Source organism: Mobula birostris, chromosome 20, assembly GCF_030028105.1.
Source record: "Mobula birostris isolate sMobBir1 chromosome 20, sMobBir1.hap1, whole genome shotgun sequence".
NCBI classification, from domain to species: domain Eukaryota; kingdom Metazoa; phylum Chordata; class Chondrichthyes; order Myliobatiformes; family Myliobatidae; genus Mobula; species Mobula birostris.
Window position 1 is genome coordinate 64,003,075 of NC_092389.1, and position 22,758 is coordinate 64,025,832.

At 45.1% G+C, this 22,758-nt stretch overlaps 2 protein-coding genes and 1 long non-coding RNA gene across 4 annotated transcripts in view; 2 read left to right on the top strand and 1 right to left on the bottom strand.

Moving 5' to 3' along the window:
- The window catches only part of LOC140185043 (uncharacterized), a 423,878-nt gene that overhangs the window by 40,019 nt on the left and 361,101 nt on the right, over positions 1–22,758 (top strand). The window lies entirely within an intron of this gene.
- Positions 4,901–22,552, bottom strand: LOC140185372 (zinc-binding protein A33-like). The gene is made up of 6 exons (XM_072238755.1): positions 20,307–22,552; positions 18,490–18,585; positions 17,848–18,081; positions 16,093–16,115; positions 15,887–16,005; positions 4,901–5,549 (listed from the first exon to the last, which is right to left on the bottom strand). The coding sequence occupies exons 1-6, from the start codon at positions 20,715–20,717 to the stop codon at positions 5,005–5,007; spliced, it is 1,428 nt and encodes a 475-aa protein (XP_072094856.1). The 5' UTR covers positions 20,718–22,552; the 3' UTR covers positions 4,901–5,004.
- LOC140185380 (uncharacterized) lies at positions 4,972–13,566 on the top strand. 2 transcript variants are annotated; one of them, XR_011882552.1, is made up of 4 exons: positions 4,972–5,107; positions 7,395–7,540; positions 11,146–11,275; positions 13,249–13,566. It is a non-coding gene; the product is annotated as an uncharacterized lncRNA (long non-coding RNA). The 2 variants fall into 2 exon arrangements; XR_011882551.1 differs by lacking the exon at positions 4,972–5,107 and adding an exon at positions 5,299–5,473.

The following is a 22,758-nucleotide window of genomic DNA, read 5'->3' on the forward strand; positions in this document are numbered from 1 at the left end:
AAGCCGATATATTTGAATGTGTTTGGTAAAGCAAATTGGGAGAAATGTAAGTTTTTATGTGATGATGCATCAGTCTCCGAGTAACACTATTAATAATAGAAGGGCACAGGCCGTGATGAGGAAGGCGGTGATTTACTGGAATTATATTGAGATAATATTTGAAGGGATATTAAACTTGGAGGTGTTTGCGATGTGGTTAAGGAAATGGGGGGATTTGAAATGATCATATTATTCCAGTGTTGATTAATGAGGGCAAAATGATTGTGACTGAAACAGGGGAGGTTGTGTTACTGGCTGGGTCATTTGCTGTCATTCAAAATCAAGACCATTTAAGTGAAGAAGTTAAACAATGTAGGGATATGTTTTTCAGTGAATAAATACCCTGATGTGTTGGAACCCAGTCATAGTATCACTGATGTAGAGTTTTCTTTGCAGAAATTTAAGAAATCTATTATTAATTCAGGTCAGGCACCCCAGGGAAGTGTGATATATGTAATTGTAATTCTCTCTCGTGAAAATATTAAATTTTTGAATTGTGTTTGGAGATCAGGCCATCTTCTTCCCTCATGCAATATGGCAGCAGTTGTGCCTGTTCTGAAACCTGGGAGATCCCCGTCTGATCCTTCTCGTTTTGGGCCTATATCGTTAATGTCTCATTCATGTAAACTGATGGAATGTATGGTAATCGAGTGCTTGAGTTATATTTTGGAAAAGAGAGGTGATATAGCATTTTATCAGAGTGGATCTTGGAAGGGCAGAATAACATTAGATTCAGTTTTAGATTTGGAAGATGATATTAGGAAAGCACAGTTAAATAAAGATGTTGTAATAGCAGTATTATTTGCTATTGTTACCACATATGATATGTTATGGACGGAAGGACTTTTGATCAAATTTTGGAGATTAGGAATGAGTGTAGATTGCATAATTTATCTGAGTTTTTTATTTGGACGGACTGTGCAGGAATGGGTGGGCACATGATATGAAATTATATGATTAAATTCTTGAGGAATGGTCTGTCATAAGTTTTCCAGACATGCGGATGGATAATAAACTGACATGGAAACACCCTATCAGTAAAATAATTTATATGTGTGGCTATTCTAGGGTGCAACAGGAAAATCTTTGTTGATTTTCTATATTTGTTTAATTCAATCTGTTCTTGATACTGGCTGTGTGGCTTAAGGATCAGCTTCATCTTCAACTTTATTCTGTTTGGGTGTGATACCAGCACAGGCTTTAAGATTGTGTTGTGGTGCAGTAAGGTCGTCTCCTGTTTCGGCTTTACTGGTTGAAATAGGATAATTGCCCTCACAATGACAGAGGGTGAAGTTGCTGTTAACATACTGGATTAATTTGAGGGGTAAAGAAATATCATCATGTTAAAGGTGTGATAGAGGACTGTTGGGAACATCACAAGAAGAATGTTTTTAGTTCTGGGTGGCTGGGTTCTTATCAAGCTGGGAATATGGGTGTATTGGATGATACAACATCTCCCACTGTAGCTTTCTCTGTAGCACCACCTTGTTTTTCCAATGACTTCAGTTGATTTTAGGTAACACAATAGGATTATGTTCTGCCTGAGAGTCTGCTGGTTCATCGGTATATCAATGAAAGTTGTTATCATACGGAAACCATTTTTACAGATGGATGAAATGATAATTTAACTGGGAATGTTGGTGTGGCTGTTTTCTTTCTTTGTGTCTGAATTGCAGGTAATGATAAAGAAATGACTTACCAGCCACTAATCAGTACATGATGCATAATTCATTGTCATCCTTTTAGGCTTACAGTGGGTGGAAGAAATTGGTCCATGCTAATTTGTAATTTCTTCAGAATCCTTTTCGGTTTTGATAAGACTTAAAACAGGTTATTCTAGCAGTAGGTCAGATTTGCTGTTAGAAACTCATCAAACAGTATTTCATATACAAGGTTTGGTTCATATGTCTACACATTATGGATCCTGCACAGCGCACTGTTGAGGGAAATGATCAGGCTGACTGTTTAGCAAAAACACCTGTTAAAAGTTCAGCTGTGGAAATCAACCTTCCACTTAGCAAATCAGAAGCTAAGGGTTAAGAATTAGTGGCTTATGGCAAGACTTGTAAGATAATGGACACAAGGACAGACACCTTTACAGAATACATAAACCTGTTGGGTTTATAGAAGAAGGCCTGAAAACAAGAAGGGGGAAGGAATTATATTGACAGAACTTGGAATTGTCCACACTATGCTTAATTATACCTTGTATCTAATTGGAAAACTTCATTCTGTGTCATGTACATTTTGACATTATGAAACTGTTAAACACATACTATTTCAGTGTGAAGCATATCAGGCTGAAAAATCAATTGCAGTCTCAGTATGAACTTTGGGGGCCAGATGGGAGTGACTTTAAGCTAATTCACAGCATTTACTGGGAAAAGGCATGTAATAATGGTAATGTCACAATTGTAATGAGGGATTTCAATATGCAAGGGGATTGGGAAAATCAGGTTGGTGTCAGATCACAAGAGAGGGAATTTGTTGAATGCCTACGAGATGGCTTTTCAGAGCAGCTTGTGCTTGGGCCGACTTGGGGAAAGGTCACCCTTCATTGGGTGTTGTACAATAACCCTGACCTTATTCAGGAGCTTAAAGTAAAGGAACCCGTCAGAGGCAGTGATCATAATATAATTGAATTCATACTGCAATTTCATAGGGAGAAGCTTAAGTCACATGTATCAGTCTCACAATGGAATAAAGGGAATTACAGAGGCATGAGAGAGGTGAATTGGAGGAGGATACTGGTGGGAGGATGGTGAGCAGAGGTGGCTGAAGCATCTGGGAATAGCTCACAAGGTGCAGGATAGACATGTCTCACAGAAGAAGTTCTCAAGTGGCAGGGGTAGGCACCCGTGGCTGACAAGGGAAGTTAGGGACTGCTTAAAACCTGAGGAAATGTCATATAAGGTAGCACAAGTGAGTGGGATGCTGGATTATTGGATTCTTTGAAAATCCAAAAAAAGGCAACTAACAAGCAATAAGAACGTTAAAGATGAAATATGAGGCAAATGAGCCAATAATAAAATAAAGCTGGACACTCAGAGTTTTTTTCCCCAGTTAAATAAGGAGTGAAACGGAGACGAGAGTTGCCATTGGACGACTGGAAAATGATGCTGATGGGGGACGAAGAAATGGCAGATGAACTTAATGAATACTTTGCAACAATCTTCACTGTGGAAGACACAACAGGATTGAGTGACTTTGCTGTTACAAAGGAAAAAGTGCTGGACAAACTCAAAGGTCTTAAGCTGGATGAGTCATCTGGACCAGATGGACTACATCCCAGAGTCCTCAGGGATGTTGAAGAGATAATGGATGCATTGGTCACGATCTTTCAAGAATCACTTGATCCTGGCATGGTCCAGGAGGACTGGAAAATAGAAAATTGCACATTTCAGAAGGAAGAAAGGCAAAAGAAAGGAAATTATAGGCCAGTTAGCTGAACCGCAGTAGTTGGGATAGTATTGTAGTCTTTTTTTGAGGAGGAGTTTTCAAGGTATTTGGAGACTAATGATAAAATAAGTCAATGTCAGCATGATTTCTGTGAAAGAAAACCGTGCCTAACAAACCTTTAGAGGTCTTTGAGGAAGTGAAAAGGAGGGTGGACGAATGAGAGGCAGTGGATATCATTTACTTGGATTTTCAGAAGGCCTTTGATAAGGTAGCACACACGAGGCTGCTGAACACTATAAAATCCTATGGCATTACAGGAAAGATACTGGCATGGACAGAGGAATGGCTGACAGGCAGGAGGCAGCGAGTGGGAATAAATAGGGCTTTTTCAGATTGGCTGCCAGTGACTGGTGGTGTTCCTCAGGGGTCAGTGTTGGGACTGCTACATTGTTTGTCAGTGATTTAGATAATGTAATTGATGGCTTTGTGGCAAAGTTTGTGGATGATGCAAAGAAAGGTGCAGGGGTAGGTAGTGCTGAGGAAGCAATACGATTACAGCAGGACTTGGACAAATTGGAAGAAGTGTTAAAAACATGGCAGATTGAATACAGTGTTGGGAAATATATGATCATGCATTTTGATCCAAGGAATAATATTACTCAGTATTATTTTACTGGACAGAAAATTCACAGGTGCCGGGGGCTTAGGAGTGCTCCTGCAAGAGTCCCAGAAGGTTATTTCGCATTTTGAGTCTGTGGTAAAGAAGGGAAATGCAATGCTGGCTTTTCTCTGAAGGGGAATAGAATATTTAAGCAAGGAAATAATGCTGAGCCTTTATAAGACACAAGTTAGGCCGTACTTGGAGTTTCATCAATGTTTTGGGTCCCATATCTCAGAAAGGAAAGGAGAGTCTCATTGAAACCTATGGAGTGTTGAACGGACTAGATAGAGTGGATGTGGAGAGGTTGTTTCATGTGGTGGGGATACCCAGACTAGAGGACACAGTCTCAACATTGAGGGGAGACCTTGTGAACAGAGGTCAGGAGGAATATTTTTAGCCAGAGAGTAGTGACCCTGTGGAATACTCTATCACAGACTGCGGTGGAGGCCAAGTCTGCGGGTATATTTAAGGCGGAGGTTGATCATTTCCTGATGGATCAGGCCATCAAAATACATGGAGAGAAGGCAGGTGTATGGGGTTGGGTGGGATCCGGGATCAGCCCTGATGGAACGACGGAGCGGAGTCGATGGGCTGAACGGCCTAATTCTGCTCCTGTGTGTTATGGTCTGACCAAGATTCACCCTGACCCCCCTCTCCCAGTCAGCACCGCCCCACTTGTCGCATTTAACCTGTCTCAGTGCGGGTGGACTTTAGGACCCGGGGGAGCTCAGGACCCGCAGCCCGCGGCTGCTGCTGAATCCACGGTGTTTCTGTTCCGTTGTCGGACGCGGTGAACGAGTTAAAATTAACGGATCGATAATTCTCATCTCGTGTTTATTTCACTCTCCGCACATTTATATTTACAGGGACTTTACTCCTGACGCCGGTCCCGGGACCCGACCCGTTTACAGACCCGGAGCGGAACCTGAGCAGATTCTCAGCCACTGGTTTACATCCCAAGTCATGAAGAGAGGATAAAGTTTCCCCGTGAATTTATTCCCAGTGAAGGTGTGGAGATGGGACTTGGTCTCCGCGTTGTAAAATGAAACTGTCCCGGACTGGTAACTGAGATAAACTCCCACCCTCTCGGGGATGGGACCAGCAGGGAGACGGGACTCAGGGGAGGGGAACTCGTCACAATCCCGATGTAACACGTCACCATCCCGCCCGATGACCCAGAATCCGGTCTCCGGTCTCAGTCTGACCCATCCCTCCCTCTCCACAGACTCTGCAGCGACTCCCAGACACCAGACCCGATTCCCCGTCACCTCCACCTCCCAGTAATGTCTCCCCGATGTGAATCCCTCCGATCCCAGCACACAAGCCCAGAATGTGAATCTCTTCCCGGTGTCAGGGAGATCCCTCCGGGTCCAGGTCCGTCTCACATTCTTCCGATCCTCAGACACCTCGAGATACGGATTCGCCGTTTCCACATCCAGGGTGACAGAGACTGGGGGGAGAAGCGGAGAATTAGAGAGTCCCCGGGGATCGGGGGGAGACTCGGGCAGAGCGGCCCCGGGGATCGGGGGGAGACTCGGGCAGCGCGGCCCCGGGGATCGGGGGGAGACTCGGGCAGCGCGACCCCGGGGATCGGGGGGAGACTCGGGCAGCGCGGCCCCGGGGATCGGGGGGAGACTCGGGCAGCGCGGCCCCGGGGATCGGGGGGAGACTCGGGCAGCGCGGCCCCGGGGATCGGGGGGGGATTCGGGCAGCGCGACCCCGGGGATCGGGGGGAGACTCGGGCAGCGCGGTCCCGGGGACCGGGGGAGACTCGGGCAGCGCGGCCCCGGGGATCGGGGGGGAGACTCGGGCAGCGCGGCCCCGGGGATCGGGGGAAAGGCCGCTAGGCCTCAGGCGCAGTCGGGTGGCCGACACGAACCTTTCCCGAGGTTTGACCGAACGAAAGCGGATGGACAACGAATGTCTCCCCAAGGGTTTCCGCTGGACGGAGAGCAGAGATTTCCCGATCAAACAGACACAAAATGCTGGAGGAACCGAGAGGGTCAGGCAGGAGGTGTGGAGAGAGATGGACAGTCTGCGGTTCAGGTCGACATCTTCCCTCAAGGATAGAAATAGACAGCAAACGAGTGCGGGAAAGGGGTGGATTAAGATGGGAAAGGAGTGAGTGAATAGATTTAAACTGGAGGTCACGGAGTCCCATCGGCCCAACTCGTTTGTGCTGACCAACTTGCTCTAGTGAGCTAGTCCCATTTGCCCATTATTCCTTTCACCTTTTCTTATCCACGGCCCTGCCAGGATGTGTTTTAAAACATTCTCCCTGTCCCCATCTCTACAGTTGATCAAGACCCGGTGTAAACAGAGATAACCCTCTTCCCTGTCCATTGTACCATGAATTTTAGTGCCATTAACAAACCTACTAACTATGTCACCGACATTATCATCCAAATCATTAATAGGAATGACAAACAACCCCAGCCCCAGCACTGACCTCTGCAGGTCACAGGCCTCCTGTCCTCTGTGTTTAAGAGACACTTGGACAGACACTTCAATAGGCAAGGCACAGAAGGAGACTGACCTAATGCTGGCCAATGCGATGAATGTAGATGGGTAAATAGGTCAGCACAGATGTGATGGGTCGAAGGGCACATTTCTATGCTGTACGGCGATGGTTCTGTGAACTGAATGGATAAGAACCCCCAAACCCCCCTCTCCCTTCGGGTGCTGGGAATTTCAAACAGACGGTGACCCCTGATCCTTGACTCCTCAGACAGGGAAACATCCTCCCTGTATCCTGCCTGTTGACCCCAGAAGAATTTTTTGTTTCCCTGAGATCTCCTCTCTTTCTTCTGAACAGGGAACAGAGAACATAGAACAGTACAGCACAGGAACAGGCCCTTCATCCAATGTTAACATTCATTTGTGAGTGTGAAGTGTGGAGTGGGGGAGTGTGAAGGTTCGAGACAGTAAAGGAGGTGATAATGGGAAACAGCAGCGGAGAGATAAACGGCAGATTGAACCAGAACCAGGTGGGAGAGGGGTGGAAAGCCTGTGGGTGAACTGTGTGTGTAGACGTAACGAGAAGCTGGAGTGGGACAAAGGTGGAGATGAGGATCCCTTTGTCCCCTTTCCCACAACCCCATCACTCGCAGCCCCTCAAGAGGAAAGGGGAGGAATTTTCAGAGACCCTTAAGCAACACATGTCCTGATGAAGTGTTTCAGTCTGAACTGTTGACTGTTTACTCTTTTCCATCGATGCTTCCTGACCTGCTGAGTTCCCCCAGCATTTTGTGTTTTTTGCTCTACTTTAAATATACTTAATTATTTGCCTCCACAGCTGCCTGTGGCAGATTCACTGTCCTGTGGCTGAAGAAATTCCTCCTCATCTCTGTTCTAAATCGACACCCTCTAGTCGAAGGCTGTGCCTTGTGTTCTCGACCCAGCCGCTATAGGAAACATCCTTCCGACATCCACTCTCTCCAGGTAGGTGTCAGTGAGATCAGGCCAAGACCCTTCATCAGGACCTGTGTTGCTTGGATTACCAGCATCTGCAGATTTTCTCATGTTTGATTTTTAAAGCAGAAGTTGATATGTAAACTTCTTGATTAGTCAGGGTGTCAAATGTTAATGGGGAGGAGGCGGGAGAGTGGAGTTGAGAGGGATATAAATCAGCCATTCTTCTGAACTCCCATGAGTACAGGCCCAGAACCATCAAACACTCCTCATATGTTAACTCTTTTATTCCCAAAATCATTCTTGTGAACCTCCTGGATCCTCTCTAATGCCAGCACATCTTTTCCGATATAAGGGACCCAAAACTGCTCACAATACTCCGTGTGGTCTGACCAATGCCTTATAAACACTCAGAATGACATCCTATTCGAATCCTCTCGAAATGAATGCTAACGTTGAGCTTGCTGAGCTTAACACTGACTCAAACTGCAATTAAACATCAGGGAATCCTGCACAAGGACACCCAAGTCCATTCTGCACCTCTGATTTTTGAATTTTCTCACTGTTTACAAAATCGTCTATGCCTTTATTCCGCCTGCCAAATTGCATGCACGACTTCGCTACTCGATAATCCATCTATCACATCTTTGTCCATTTTCGAATCTGTCTCTGTCCTTCCCCAGACTCTGAGCTTCTGCACCACTACCTTCCCCTTCACCTAACTTCATCTCATCTGCAAACTTGGCCACAAAGGCAACAATTCTGTCATCCAAATCATTCTTTGTCTATCTTGGCTTTGTGTTCCTCGAAGAATTCCAGCAGATTTGTCGGGTAAGATTTCCCCTTCAGGGAAGACACGCTGTCTTTGCCCTATTTTATCATGTGCCTCCATGTACCCAAAAGCAGTTCCATTAATACTGGACTCCAGCATCTTTCCAAGCACACCACATCCAGACTAACTCACCTGTAATTTTCTTTCCTCAGCTGCTCTGCCTTCTTAAAGAGTGAAGTGACCTGTGCAATTTTCATTCGTCTTGAATATCCAATTATCTAGTGATCCCTGAAAGATCATTACTAATGCCCACATATTCTCTTCAGCTAACTCTTTCCGAACACTGGGGTGTAGTCCATCTGGTCCAGGTACCCTCAGACCGTCAATCTTCCCACGCACTTTCTCCTCAGTAACATCAACAACACTCAATTCTGTCCCCAGACACTCTCACATTTCTGACATACAGCTGGTATCTTCCACAGTGAGGATTGACACAAAATATTAAATAAATACTTCGACAATGTCTTTTGTCACATGTCTCCTCTCCAGTGTCATTTTCTTGGGGTCCAATATCCATTCTTGCCTCTCTTTCACTCTTTACAGTTTTGTGTCCTCTTGAGTATTGTAGGCAAGCTTTCCCTCATATCTCATTTTCTCTCCTTCGGGCTTTGTAATTGCTTTCTGTTGATTATCAAAATCTCCTCAACACTTCAACATCCTGCTAATTTTTGCTCTATTGTATGCCCTCTCTTTCACTTTTATGCTGTCTTTGACTTCCCTTGTTAAACAAGGTTGCCTCATTCTCCGTGGATAATACTCCTCCGTCTTTGGGATTTACCTATCCAAATTGCCCCCAGAAATTCCAGTCTTTGTTGTTCTGCAATCATCCCTGCTGGTGACCCCTCCCAATCTACTTTGGTCAGCTCTTCCCTCATGCCTCTGTAACTAACTTTACTCCACTCTAATACCGATACATCTGACTTTATCTCCCTCTCAAACTCCAGGGTGAATTCTATCATTTTATGATCACTGCTTCCTAAAGTTTCTTTTCCCTTTGTCTCCCAAATCATATCTGGTTCACTATACAAATCCCACTCTAGAATTGCCTTTCTCCCATTGGGCTCAACCACAAGCAGTTCAAAAAAGCCATCTTGGGGACTTTCTACAAATTCCCTCTCTTGGGATGCAGCACCAACCTGATGTTCCCAATCTACCTCCTTGTTGAAATCCCCCATTCCGACTGTCACATTGCAATTTTTTTTCCATTTCCTAGTGTAATTTGTATCCCATTTCGATCCTGGCTACTATTTAGAGGTCTGTATATAATTACCATCAGAGTCTTTTTACCCTTGCAGTTTTTTAACTCTACCCACAATGACTCAACATCTTCCAATCCTATGTCACCTCTCTCTAAGGATTTCATTTCATTTTTTACAACAGAGCCTCCCCAGCCCCTCTGCCTACCTGCCTGTCCTTTGAACACAAGGTGTATCCTTGGACGTTGGGCTTCAACCAGCATCTCCTTTCAGCCGCAACTCAGTGACGTCAACAACGTTATACCTGCCAATCTCTACCAGTGCTACAACATCATCTACCTTATTCCATATACTGGAGCATTCAAATATAACACCTTCAGTCCTGTATTCATCAGCCTATTCGACACTGTCCACCGGAACTTAAGCAAGGTCTATGATATCAATGATAGACCACAGTTCGGGTATTGTCTGCATGTCCACTTCCTCGAATATAGTGAAACATAGAAACACAGAAAACATAGAACACAATACAGGCCCTTCGGCCCACAAAGCTGTGTTGAACATGTCCCTACCTTAGAACTACCTAGGCCTTACCCATGATCCTCTATTTTTATAAGCTCCATGTAGCCATTCATGAGTTTCTTAAAAGACCCTGTCGTTTCCGGCTGCAGCACCACCAGCAGCAGCCCGTTCCGCGCACTCACCATTCTCTGCATAAAAAAAACATACCTCCGACATCTCTGTATCTCCTTCCAAGCACCTTCAAACTATGCCCTCTCATGCTAGCCATTTCAGCCCTGGGAAAAAGCCTCTGACTGTCCACAAGATCAATGCCTCTCATTATCTTGTACACCTCTATCAGGTCACCTCTCATCCTCCGTCGTTCCAAGGAGAAAAGGCCGAGTTCACTCAACCTATTCTCATAAGGCATACCCCCCTCCAAAAAAAAAAACAGGCAACATCCTTGTAAATCTCCTCTGCACCCTTTCTATTGGTTTCCACATCCTTCCTGTAGTTGTAGTGAGGTGACCAGAATTGAGCACAGTACTCCAAGTGGACTGACCAGGGCCTTATATACATGCAACATTACCTCTCGGCTCTTAAACTCAATCCCACGATTGATGAAGGCCAGTGCACCGTACGCCTTCTTAACCATAGAGTCAACCCGTGTAGGATATCATTACACTGGACAGGAAGGTTCAGGAGGATGTTACCGGGACTGAGGGGGCTTGGATTAAAAGTAGAGAGTGTTTAAGCTTGGGCTATTTCGCTGTAGTGTAGGATGTTGATTGTTGATCCCTTATCGAGGTAAATACATTCACAACGGGCTGAGATAAAGTGAGTCTTTTACTGAGAAATGGGAGTACAGAACCAGAGGGCTCAGATTGAAAGTGAGAGGGGAAGTTTTTATGAGGGATCTGTGGGGCAACATTCCCACAGACAGGTGGGTGGGCAGATGGAATTTGCTGTCAGATGCTGTAGAAACAGGTAAAATTAAAATAGTTTAAGATGAACTTACACAGGTACATAGATAGGAAGTGGTTAGAGGGATATGGGGCAAACACACACAAATGGGACATGCTCAAGAAGACATCTTGGTCTTGCAGATGTATGAAGTGGTTCATGGGTTCAAACCCTCCCAGATCATCCTCCTGAGGAATCTCACCCTGGAGTCTGTCTGTGAACTGTTGATGTGACATCACGTCAGAGGGCAGCTCTCTGCACAGAACAGACTGGGTAAGGACGGCAGGTTTCATTCCTAAGTCAGAACGTGGGCCTATTTCTTTGGCCATGTGTCACACTCAGATATTATGTGTGAGTATGTGTGTGTGTTGATTGTGGTAAATATCAGTGTGTTTGTGCACATTGAAGTATTTCTATGTTACAGTGTGTCATCACATGTCTGGTGTGTGCTGACAATGTGTGAGTTGTTTAAGCAAATAAATTACTGTGTCTGAAGAGAATAGTTTCTAGGTTACTGAAGGAAATATCAACGTACATTGCTGCGTCTCTGACTACAATCTGCCAATCCTTCCTGTGCATGTGTGTGTCGGGCTGTTTTGCCAGTCTGGTTATGCTGTCTGTGCTTCTCCTGAGATGAAATCCTGAACAATGTCAATGCTGGCTGGGTTGTCCGGGCTCATTCTCACAATGCTTCAATGTTGTGGTCTGATAACCATAAGCTCATAAAATATAGGAGCAGAATTTGGCCATTTGGCCCACTGTGACTGCTCCACCATTCAATCATGGCTGATCCTTTTCATCTCCTCCTCAGCCCCACTCCCCGGCCTTCTCGCCACAACCTCTGATACTGTGTGCAATCTAGAACCTGTCAAGCTCGGCCTTAAATATGCCCAACGACCTGGCCTCCACGGCTGCCTGTGGTAACAAGTTCTGCAAATTCACCACCCTCCGGCTAAAGAAATTTCTCTGCGTCTCTGTTTTTAAATAAGACACCCCTGTATCTTGAGGCTGTGCCCTCTTGTCCCAGACTCCCCCACCATGAGAAACATCCTTCCCACATCTACTCTGTCTTGGCCTTCCAACATTCAAAAGGTTTCAGTGAGATCCCCCATCATCTTTCTAAATTCCCGCAAGTACAGACCCAGAACCATCAAACATTCCTCGTATGATAACCCTTTCATTCCTGGAATCATCCTTGTGAACCTCCTCTGGACCCTCTCCAATGCCAGCACATCTTTTCTCAGATGAGGAGCCCAAAACTGTTCACAATACTCAAGGTGAGGCCTCACCATTGCCTTATAAACCCTCAGCATCACATCCCTGCTCCTGTATACTAAACTCCTGGAACTGAATGCTAACATTTCATTTACCTTCCTCACAACTGACTCTACCTGCAAGTTAACCTTCAGGGTGCTCTGCAGAAGGACCCCCACATCCATCTGCATCTCAGATTTTTGAATTGTCTCCCCATTTTAAATAATCTGCATATTATGTCTACTACCAAAGTGCATGACCATGAATTTCCCAGCATTGTGTATCATTTGCCACTTTCTTGCCCAGTCTCCTCATCCAAGTCCTTTGAAGCCTACCTGTTTCCTCAACACTACCGGCCCCTCCACCAATCTTATTATACGCCAACGCGTCCTATCTTGTCCAGTATCACCAAGTATTCCATAACCTCATACTTAACAATTGACACTAATGTCTTCCCACCCACAGAGGTGAGGCTAACTGGTCTATAACTTCATTTCTGCTGCCTTCCTCATGACTAAGAGTTGGGTGACATTTGTAATTTCCAGTCCTCTGGCACCATACCAGAGTCCAATGATTTTTGAAAGATCATTTCAAATGCCTCCACAATGTCTACCGTTACCTCTTTCAGAACACTAGGGTGCAGTTCATCTGGTCTGAGTGACTTATGTCCCTTTTTGAGCACCTTCTCCCTTGTAACAGTAACTGTACTCACTTCTCTTCCCTCGCACCCTTCAGCACCTGACACAGTGCCAGTGTCTTCCACAGTGAAGACTGATGAAAATACTCATTTAGTTCATCTATCATCTCTTTGTCCCCTGTTATTATATATCCAGCCTTATTTTCTAGTGGTCCTATATCCACTCTCATCTTTATTTTATTTTTTCACAATACTTGAAAATCAATTTGATATTGTTTGTTTGTTTGACCTGCTGCATTCGCCAGCAACTTTGATGTGTGTTGCTTGATATTGTTTGCTTACTTGTTTTATAAAGACAGGTGTGTAAAAAGGGCCTGAAGGATCATTGGAGACCCAAGTCACCCCAACAACAAACTGTACCAGTCGCTACCATACAGGAACTGGTATAGCAGCATAAACACCAGAACCAACAGGGTCCGGGGACAGCTTCTTCCACCAGGCCATCAGACTGCTTAACTCGTGCTGAGACAACTGTATTTCGATGTTATATTGACTGGAATGTTATACATATTATTTTTCATAAATTACTATAAACTGCACATTTAGACAGAAGATTTTTCCTGCTCGTTTATAGAAAGGATATAAGTAATAAAGTCAATTCAATTCAATTCCATATTTCATTTTTCCCCTCCCAATCATTTTTTTCAGTTCCTCTCAGTAGGTATTTAAAAGCCTCCCAATTCTCTGTCTTCCTATTAATTTTCACTTTGTTGTATGCCCACTCTTTTTCATTTACATCAGCATTATCAGCCACGATTGTACTATTTTGCCATTTGAGTATTTATTTACTTTTGGAATATATCTATCCTTCACCTTCCTCATTTTCCCAGAATCTGATATCATTTGTGCTCTGCTGTCATTCTGGACAACATCTCACCCCAATTTACTTTGGCCGGCTCCTCTTTCAGACCACTGTAATTTCTTTTACTCCTCTGGAATACTACAACGTCAGACTTTACTTTTTCCTTATCAAATCTCAAGTTGAACTCAGTCATGTTGTGAGCATTCTCTCCTCAGGTTTTTTTCCTAAGATATCACCTCTGGTTCAATACATAACACCCAATCCAGTAGAGCTGTTCCCCCAGTAGGCTCAATGACAAACTGCACTAAAAAGTTATCACATGGCATTCAACAAATTCACTCTCTTGAGATCCATTATCAATCTAATTTTCCCAATTGACCTGCTTGTTGAACTCTCCCATGACTATTGTAACATTGTCTGTTTCATTGGCCTTCTCTATTTCCAGTTGTAATCTGTGGTCCACATCCAGCTACTGTTGGGATCCTGTATGTGACTGTCATCAGTGTCATTTTCACTTCTGAATTTCCTTAACTCAACCCACAAGGAATCAACATCTTCCAATCCTATGTCACATCTTTCTATTGATTTACCAGGAGAGCCATTTCACCCCCTCTGCCTACCTTCCTATACCACCGATACAAATGTGTAACCTTGGAAATTCATCTCCCAACTACAACCATCCTTCAGTCATGGTTCAGTGATGGCCACAGCATCATACCTGACAATCTGTAACCGAGCAACAAGATCATCCACCTTATTTCTCACACTCCATGCATTGAGATATAACACTTTGGGTACCATACCTGCTACCTTTTTCATTCTGCATCCCTAATGCACTGATACTCAACCTGCTGGCTGCAATTTTGTCCTCACATCTGTCCGCCCTAAATGACAGCTCTGTCTCTGCAACAAGATCATCCACCTTATTCTTTATACTCCATGCATTGAGATATGACGCTTTGGGTACTGTATTTCCTATCCTTTTTCATTCTGCATCCCTAATGCACTGATACTCACCCAGCTGGCTGCAGTTTTGTCCTCGTATCTGGCTGCCCCATCTGACAGTCTGACTGCACACTATCTTTGCATTTTTACCATCAATCCTACCCCTTCACTCGTTCCTAACCACCCCCCCCCCAACAAATTAGTTTAAACCCTCCCCAACAGCTCTATCAAACCTCTCTGTGAGAATATTGTTCTCCCTCGGGTCCAGGTGCAACCCATCCCTTTTGAGCAGGTCATTTCTCCACCAGAAAAGATCCCAATGATCCAAAAACCTGAAGCCCTGCCCCCTGCACCAGCTTCTCAGGCATGCTTTAATCTGCCAAATTATCCTGCTCCTACCCTCACCAGCACGTCGCACAGGCAGCAGTCCAGAAATTATAAACCTGAAGGTACTGCTTCTGAGCTTTCCACCAAGCTCTCCAAATTCTATTTTCAGGACCTCTTTGTTTTTACTTCCAATGTCATTGGTCCCGAAATATACCAACATATCCAGCTGTTTTCCCTCACTCTCTAAAATGCTGCAGACACGACCCGAAGCATCCCTGATTCTGGCACCTAGGAGGCAACATACCATTCGGGTGTCCCGTTCACATCCACAGATTCTCCTGTCTGTTCCCGACTGAGTCCCCAATCACTACCACTCCCCTCTTTTCCCTCGAACAACAGTGAGAGTTGCCAATCCAGAAGGAGGGAGACCTGCATCATTCAGAGTCTGCACTCACAGCGCACGAAGGACTTGTGTATTTTTCTGACAAGCCCGGTGATCACACTGATGCCCGCTTTTATTCCCTACAATATCATCAAGTCAGTATTAATTTCCCAGCTCCTCTGGTAGGATTCAAACTCATGTCTTGGCGTGTTAGTGCAGTGTGCCTGGGATCGGGACACAGTGGTTCATCGGCCAGTCCCGTGTATTGGTTGTATTGTGGCTCTGTGCTGGTGTGTTCAGGGGTCTGACATCTCCAGCTGACCATGTGACAGTGACGCCCCCCCCCCCCAGTCGGTGGGGTTGATGTGGAATAGACTTCAGTTCCACTTCAACCCAATATTACAGTAATCTTTGCCTCAAATTTGAAATTAATTGTGATCTCACAAACAAGAAGAAATGAATTTTTGTAAGTTTTACCTCGATTAATGGCATCAAGTGTTTCTCTCAGCACTGTGTTCAGCAAATAGAGGTGATCAAATTTTTCCACCGGTAGGGCCTCATCTGTCACTGACAATTCCGGGACATCATCATTAATCCTGTAAATAATAAACTGATGGTGATAAACTGCTATTCTAAACTATTTCACAAATCCATACAGGGTTTCAGTAAAGAGCATGTCCTACCTCCTGTTCCGATGAGCTTCCTCCTGAAAGAAATAAAACACAAATCTGAATAGACTGAGACTATCGACATCCTGAATTTCATCCAAACCATTACAAGGTGTTGAAAATTCCCACTCCCACAGTCACTCACACACACAGACAATACAGAACCAGGGGTTGAAAATTCCCACTCCTGCAGTCACACACACACACAGACAATACAGAACCAGGGGTTGAAAATTCCCACTCCTGCAGTCACTCACACACACACACACAGACAATACAGAACCAGGGGTTGAAAATTCCCACTCCTGCAGTCACTCACACACACAGACAATACAGAACCAGGGTTTGAAAATTCCCACTCCTGCAGTCACTCACACACACAGACAATACAGAACCAGGGGTTGAAAATTCCCACTCCTGCAGTCACTCACCCACACAGACAATACAGAACCAGGGGTTGAAAATTCCCACTCCTGCAGTCACTCACACACACAGACAATACAGAACCAGGGGTTAAATTACAGGAAATGTTTCTGAAAATTAGATCATTACTGAGAGGATGAAACTTACAGGAAAGACAGGACGGGTTGCGCATTTTCATCTGGATAAGACGTCAGGGTGATAAGATGGAGCAATTTAAGATCAATGATGGATTTGATTGTGTGCATGTGGAGAAAGTATATCTATTTATGGGCAGATGGATCTTAAAAAATCCCATAAGAAATTTAGTGAAGAGCACGTGGAACTCACAAGCACAGGAGTGATTGAAGCGGAACAGCAGAGATTGAATGTCATGGGGAAACTGGATGAACACGAGGGACCAGGGAGTTCGGGCACTGTTGCTGGGTGTGGTGAGTAGGTGGGAGGAGGTTTGTTTAGCAGGGAAGCAGATCGGAGAAGATGGACCGAATGGCCTGTTTATGATGGAGAATGGGATATTATTCTGTATGAAGTTTATCCGAGAAAGTAAAGAAACAGTGAATGTTTCCCTAATCTGATGGAAACTGGATATTGAGGGTAAGTCTGATGTGTGGGTCACATTCTTTGTTCTCAGTGATTGACAGAGAGACCCTCACACCCACCGCACCAGACGCACTCACAGCCTGTGACTGGAACTGGGTGTTAATGTGAGATTTAGAGGATATTTAACAGGTAATTAAGGGCACAGTCTGTAACTCTGTGTTATTTTCAGAGCAGATTACATTCTGTCCTGGGATGTACAGAAGTTGTGGAAGTCCAGTTCTGGGACAGCAACAACCCTGAATAGTTTCATCAATTGTCTGGTGAAACAGTTTACTGCCATTTGTAAATGCTGTGTGTAGGAGCAACGCACCTGTTTTCTGTCTGCAGTGTATTCTGTGTTACGTGTTTATTATGGTAACACGTCATGTGAGTGGGGGCGTGGGAAAAGCGAACCGAATAAGTTACATATTCGAACTTTGTTCTCAAAAGTTTTGAGCTGGGGACGGACGGATGTCATATCTTTGTTGAACGATACGTTGCAGCTTAACTTACGATTTATAATACTTAAGATTCATCGCTTCTAGATTGTATGTTGGTTATAGACGATCGAATACATATCTTAGACATTTTGGAAAGTCATCATTGGAGTGATTGGAGGGTGCGTCATTCAAGTATAACAATCTGTGTGAGGTTGCCTGCAGCGGCAATTGATTTGTTAGAACTGGTCACTGTGCTGTGTTTATTTCAAATATACCACTGTTCATTTTGTGCTCTTTGACAGGAACAAATTGAAATATAATCCCTCACCTTGAGAAATATAACACTGTCTTTTTGATCCATCTGTTCCTTTAACTTTGAGATTTCCTCCTGAATCCACCCGATATTCTCTTGAATCTCTCGAATATTTTTTTCCATTCGATTTAGAATCCTCTCCTCTTCCTCCCTGAGATCCCTGAGTAAGCTCTGCTCTTTCTCAGTGATAATCTGGTGCAGTTCTGCAAACTGAGACGTGATGTGGGTCTGAACGCTGTGTGACTGTTCCTATCGAATGAAAGGTGAAGATTAATTTACTATATTGCTGTCTGTATTTCCTGATGACGTTAAGGTGACCATTCGGTCCATTAAAGTTCATGCTTCTGAATCATTCCCGTCAACCCCATTCCCTCACGTTTTCCTGAAACCTCCCTCATTGACCTATTAACTCCTACCTGATTCACATACAACTTCCCCCACCTTCACAGGGTTAATTGTAATTAACCATTCATCCAGCATGTCCTTGGGATGTGTCTGAAACTGTCGTGGTCACAGGAAGAGCATGCAAACTCCACACGGACAGTACCAGAGGTCAAGATCGAACCCGAGTCACTAGAGCTGCGATACTCTGCTATTCTGCATTAAAGGGAGCAAAACTATACAGTAATATCAGAAAATCCGCTCAGGAAGCCTCACCCGAACTCCGGAAATCTTCTCTTTCTGTTGCTGCTCCTTTTCCTGGAAGTCTGATTTCTTTTTTGTGAGAGAGTCTAAGGAAGATTTTAGCTGATCCTGAAAGTCAGAGAGCGTAAGAAATAGAAAAAAGGGAGAACAAAAGAAACAGGGGATCAAACGCGATTACCGCACACAAAATGCCAGAGGAACTCAGCATCTACAGTGGCATGCAAAAGTTTGGGCACCCCGGTCAAAATTTCTTTTGCTGAGAATAGCTAAGTGAGTAAAAGATGAACTGATTTCCAAAATGCATAAAGTTAAAGATGACAGATTTCTTTAATGTTCTAAGCAAATATGTTTTTTTTATTTCCATATTTTGCGGTTTCAAAATAACAATAACATTGCGGCCTAGAAGTTCTATTTTAACTTCATCAGTCCACAGGACTTGTTTCCAAAATGCATCAGGCTTGTTTGGATGTTCTTTGAACTCTTCAAATAGAACTTTTTGGCCACAATGAGCAAAGGTATGTTGGAGCAAAAGAGGGTGCAGGATTTCATGAAAAGAACCCCTTTCCAACTGTTCAGCACGGGGGTGGACCGATCATGTTTTGGGCTTGTGTTGCAGCCAGTGGTCTGGGGAACATTCACTGGTAGAGGGAAAAATGAATTTAATTAAATACCAGCAAATTCTGGAAGCAAATGTCACACCGTCTGTAAAAAAGCTGAAAAGAAGATGGCTTCTATAACAGGATAATGAACCTAAACGCACCTCAAAATCCACAATGGACTACCTCAAGAGGCGCAAGCTGAAGATTTTGCCATGGCCCTCACAGTCCCCCCGACCAAAACATCATTGAGAATCTGTGGGTAGAACTCAAAAGAGCAGTGCATGCAGGACGGCCCAAGAATCTCTCAGAACTTGAAGCCTTTTGCAAGGTAGAATGTGCAAAAATCCCCCAAACATGAAATGAAAGACTCAGCTGGCTACAGAAAGTGTTTACAAGCTGTGATACTTGCCAAAGGGGGTGTTACTAAGTACTGACTATGCAGGGTGCCCAAACTTTTGCTTTGGGCCTTTTTCCTTTTTTGTTATTTTGAAACTGTAAAAGATGGAAATAAAAACATTTCTTGCTTAAAATATTAAAGAAATGTGTCATCTTTAACTTCATGCCTTTTGGAAATCTGTTCATTTTTACTCGCTTAGCTATTCACAGGAACAGAAATTTTGACCAGGAGTGCCCAAACTTTTGCAAGCCACTGTATACAGGGCAAAAAAACAGTCGACGTTTCGGGATGAGACCCTTCACTAGGACTGGGCAGGAATGGGGCAGAAGCCAGAATAAAAAGGTTGGGGATGAGAACCAGCTGATAGGTGACGGGTAAGACAACGTGATGGGGGACGTGGGGGAGGTGATGAAGTGAGAAGCTGAGAGGGGACAGGTGGAAGAGGCAAAGAGCTGAAGAAGAAGGAATCTGATACGAGAGGACAATCGACCATGGAAGAAACGGGAGGAACTGGGGCTGTTTGGGGCCTGAATGGTGACAAGGGAGGGGGTTAGGAGTCGGGTGTAGCACTTGTCCCTCTTCCAGGTGTCAGAGCCAGGAGGGACATCAGTGGGGACGAGCGAGTGGATAAGGGTGGTACAGTACGTAGAGGGCGATCCGTATAGAGAGCCGGGAGTTGTGGGGTGTGGGATGGGCTGTGGGACGGATAGATGCTAGAATCCCGTTGGAGATGGCGGAGGTTGCAGAGAATGATGTGTTGGTTACGGAGGCTCGTGTGATGGCATGTAGGAGAAAGGAAATGTGTTAAGTATTAAATTAACGTTAATTTTTACCATGTAGATTTTAACAGCTTCTTTAATCGGCTTGAAGCGGTGCTCTCTGTGTTCCTCCGCCACTGCACAGATCAGACAGATCAGTGTCTTGTCCGTTTCACAAAACAGCTTCAGTTCTTCCTCATGTTCCTCGCAGTGAACTTTACTTTCCTTCCCTTTCAGATTCAGGTTTAGATTTCGAAATTTTTCAGCCAGATTTGCCAAGGCCTGATTGACCCTGAAGATGCGGTCAGCAAACACCTCTCTACATTCCGGGCAGGAGTTTCTCTCCGCCCTTTCCCAACACCGTGTGATACAAGAGCGACAGAAGTTGTGTCCACACTCCAGTGACACCGGATCGGTGAAGAAATCCAGGCAGATGGAACAAATTACCTCCTCGGTTAAACTCTCGACCTGTCCTTTCGAAGCCATGTTAACTCGCGGCACTTCCTGATTCAGAATGATTTCACTTTCGGGGAGCTGCTGATCCCCTGCAGTACCGCGATTGTCCGCTACATTATTTTATATAAAGCTTCCTATCAAAGTAAGCTTTATATAAAATAATTAGAATGATAAAACGTGCAATGCTTTTCCGCAAAGAATTTGCATTTGTCGTCTATGCGGTGTTTAGTGTTTTACATTCGTAAAAAAACGAAAGGACTGTTGTCGCTCATGTGCACCCCCCCACTCCCCCCCCCCCGGGGATGTCTCACTCCTACAATAACTGAGAGTCTTCCTCAGCCAACCCGGCCCCTCCCGGTCCAGTACTAGAGGATCTCTATAGTTTCAATGGTGTCCCTGCAGCCTGGAATGTGCCAGTCGGCAGCATTCCTCCACGACAGGGATTCCCAAACATTTTATACCAAAGACGAATTCCATTAACCTTGGACCCCAGGTTCTGAACCCCTGCTCTCCGGACATCTCGATGTCATGGCAGACCAACAAGTTTCGGGCGTCTTTCTCCAAGTTGATGATCTTCCAGCAGCACTTGCTGTCCGTTTTCCTGTGCATCCTGGGAACAGCCCGAAGATCAGTGACCCTTCTGTCACGCAGCTGCTGTGACACAGGCCCTTGCATCTTTCTCCACATATCTTCACCAGCCCACAGTCCGCAAAGAGGTGAGTGACCGTCTCGTCTCCACTGCAGTAATCTTGGGGCAGCGCGCTGTGGGAGTGATCTCCGGGCATGCAGCAAGGATCAGACTGGGAGGCTCCTCTCGCCGCCAGGCAGCTAAGGTCTTGGTGCCTGTTGGTGAGATGGTGATGAGGTATTCTGCCAGATGGTCTGGACTGTCTGCTCAGAGAACCACTCCACTGTGTCCATCCAGTCCTTCTCCTGCAGTAACTGCAGGACATTCCGTGCTGACCACTGTCTGATGTTCTTGTGGTCAAAGCTGCTGATCTGAAAGAACTGTAACCAACATCATTATCACAAGGTTCACATGGAGAAGCTTCCTGACTGAGAGAGACACAGTCTCACAGGGTATTTACAGGGTAGGGGCAGGAATGATATTTCTCCTGGCTGGGCAGTGGAACCGAAATTACAGACTCAAAATCCGAGGTCACCTCAGCAGGAATGAGATGAGGAGAAATTTCCCCGCCCACAGTGCGGTGAATATCTGGAGTTTTCTAAATTAAAAAGACATATTTAGGGGTTCGGCGATGATGGATGGGAACTTTGAAGGAAAGTGGCGCTGATGTCAAAGATCAGCCATTTCTAATTGAGGGGCAGCACAGCGCAAGGGGCCGAACGGCAACGTCTGCTCCTGTTTCTTATTTTCTAAAGCACGAATTTACCTTTGCGCCTTGTTCTCCCTTGGCCTTCAGCCATTCGGATTGCACAGGGGAGCGGTGAGAGCTCCACAGATCCACCGGCAGCCGCTGCGGTTATTTCATCTCTTGTTATTTATCGCTATTTCTCCATATTTGCATTTGTACCGTTTCTTACCTTCAGCACTCTGGTTGATCTTTCACTACCTGCTTCTGTTATGGTTACTATTGTTTACTTTTTCAAAGTATGTCCGCAGGAAAATGCTTCTCGGGATTGTATGTCGTGACTTATCTGTACTCTGATAATAAAATTTACTTTAAACTTTGAGCTTCGGGGAACTTGTTTTGATTCTGAGAACAAACTGTGACTGACATCTTCGTCTCTCGGCAGCAGCCCATACTCAGACAAACTCTCAGCCAATCAGCGATCACTGCTGGGAGAAGGATGCTCTCATTGGCTGAGGGGTGTCAGTGGGCGGGACGCTGAGCGCTGGAAGCGGGCCGGAGTCCGGAACCGGGACCGAGTGAGGCCGGAGACTGGGAGCTGCGCCTCGGGTTTCGGCTGCAACACCGGCGGGTCCTGAATCCTTTTGAAGGCAGAGCTGAAGTGACTGGCGGACATTCCGTGAGATGTTTCAGCTACACGGAGGGCGTCCGGCCTTTCCCCGCCGAGGATCGGAGCCTGTTGTCTGGAGTCGTCCCCT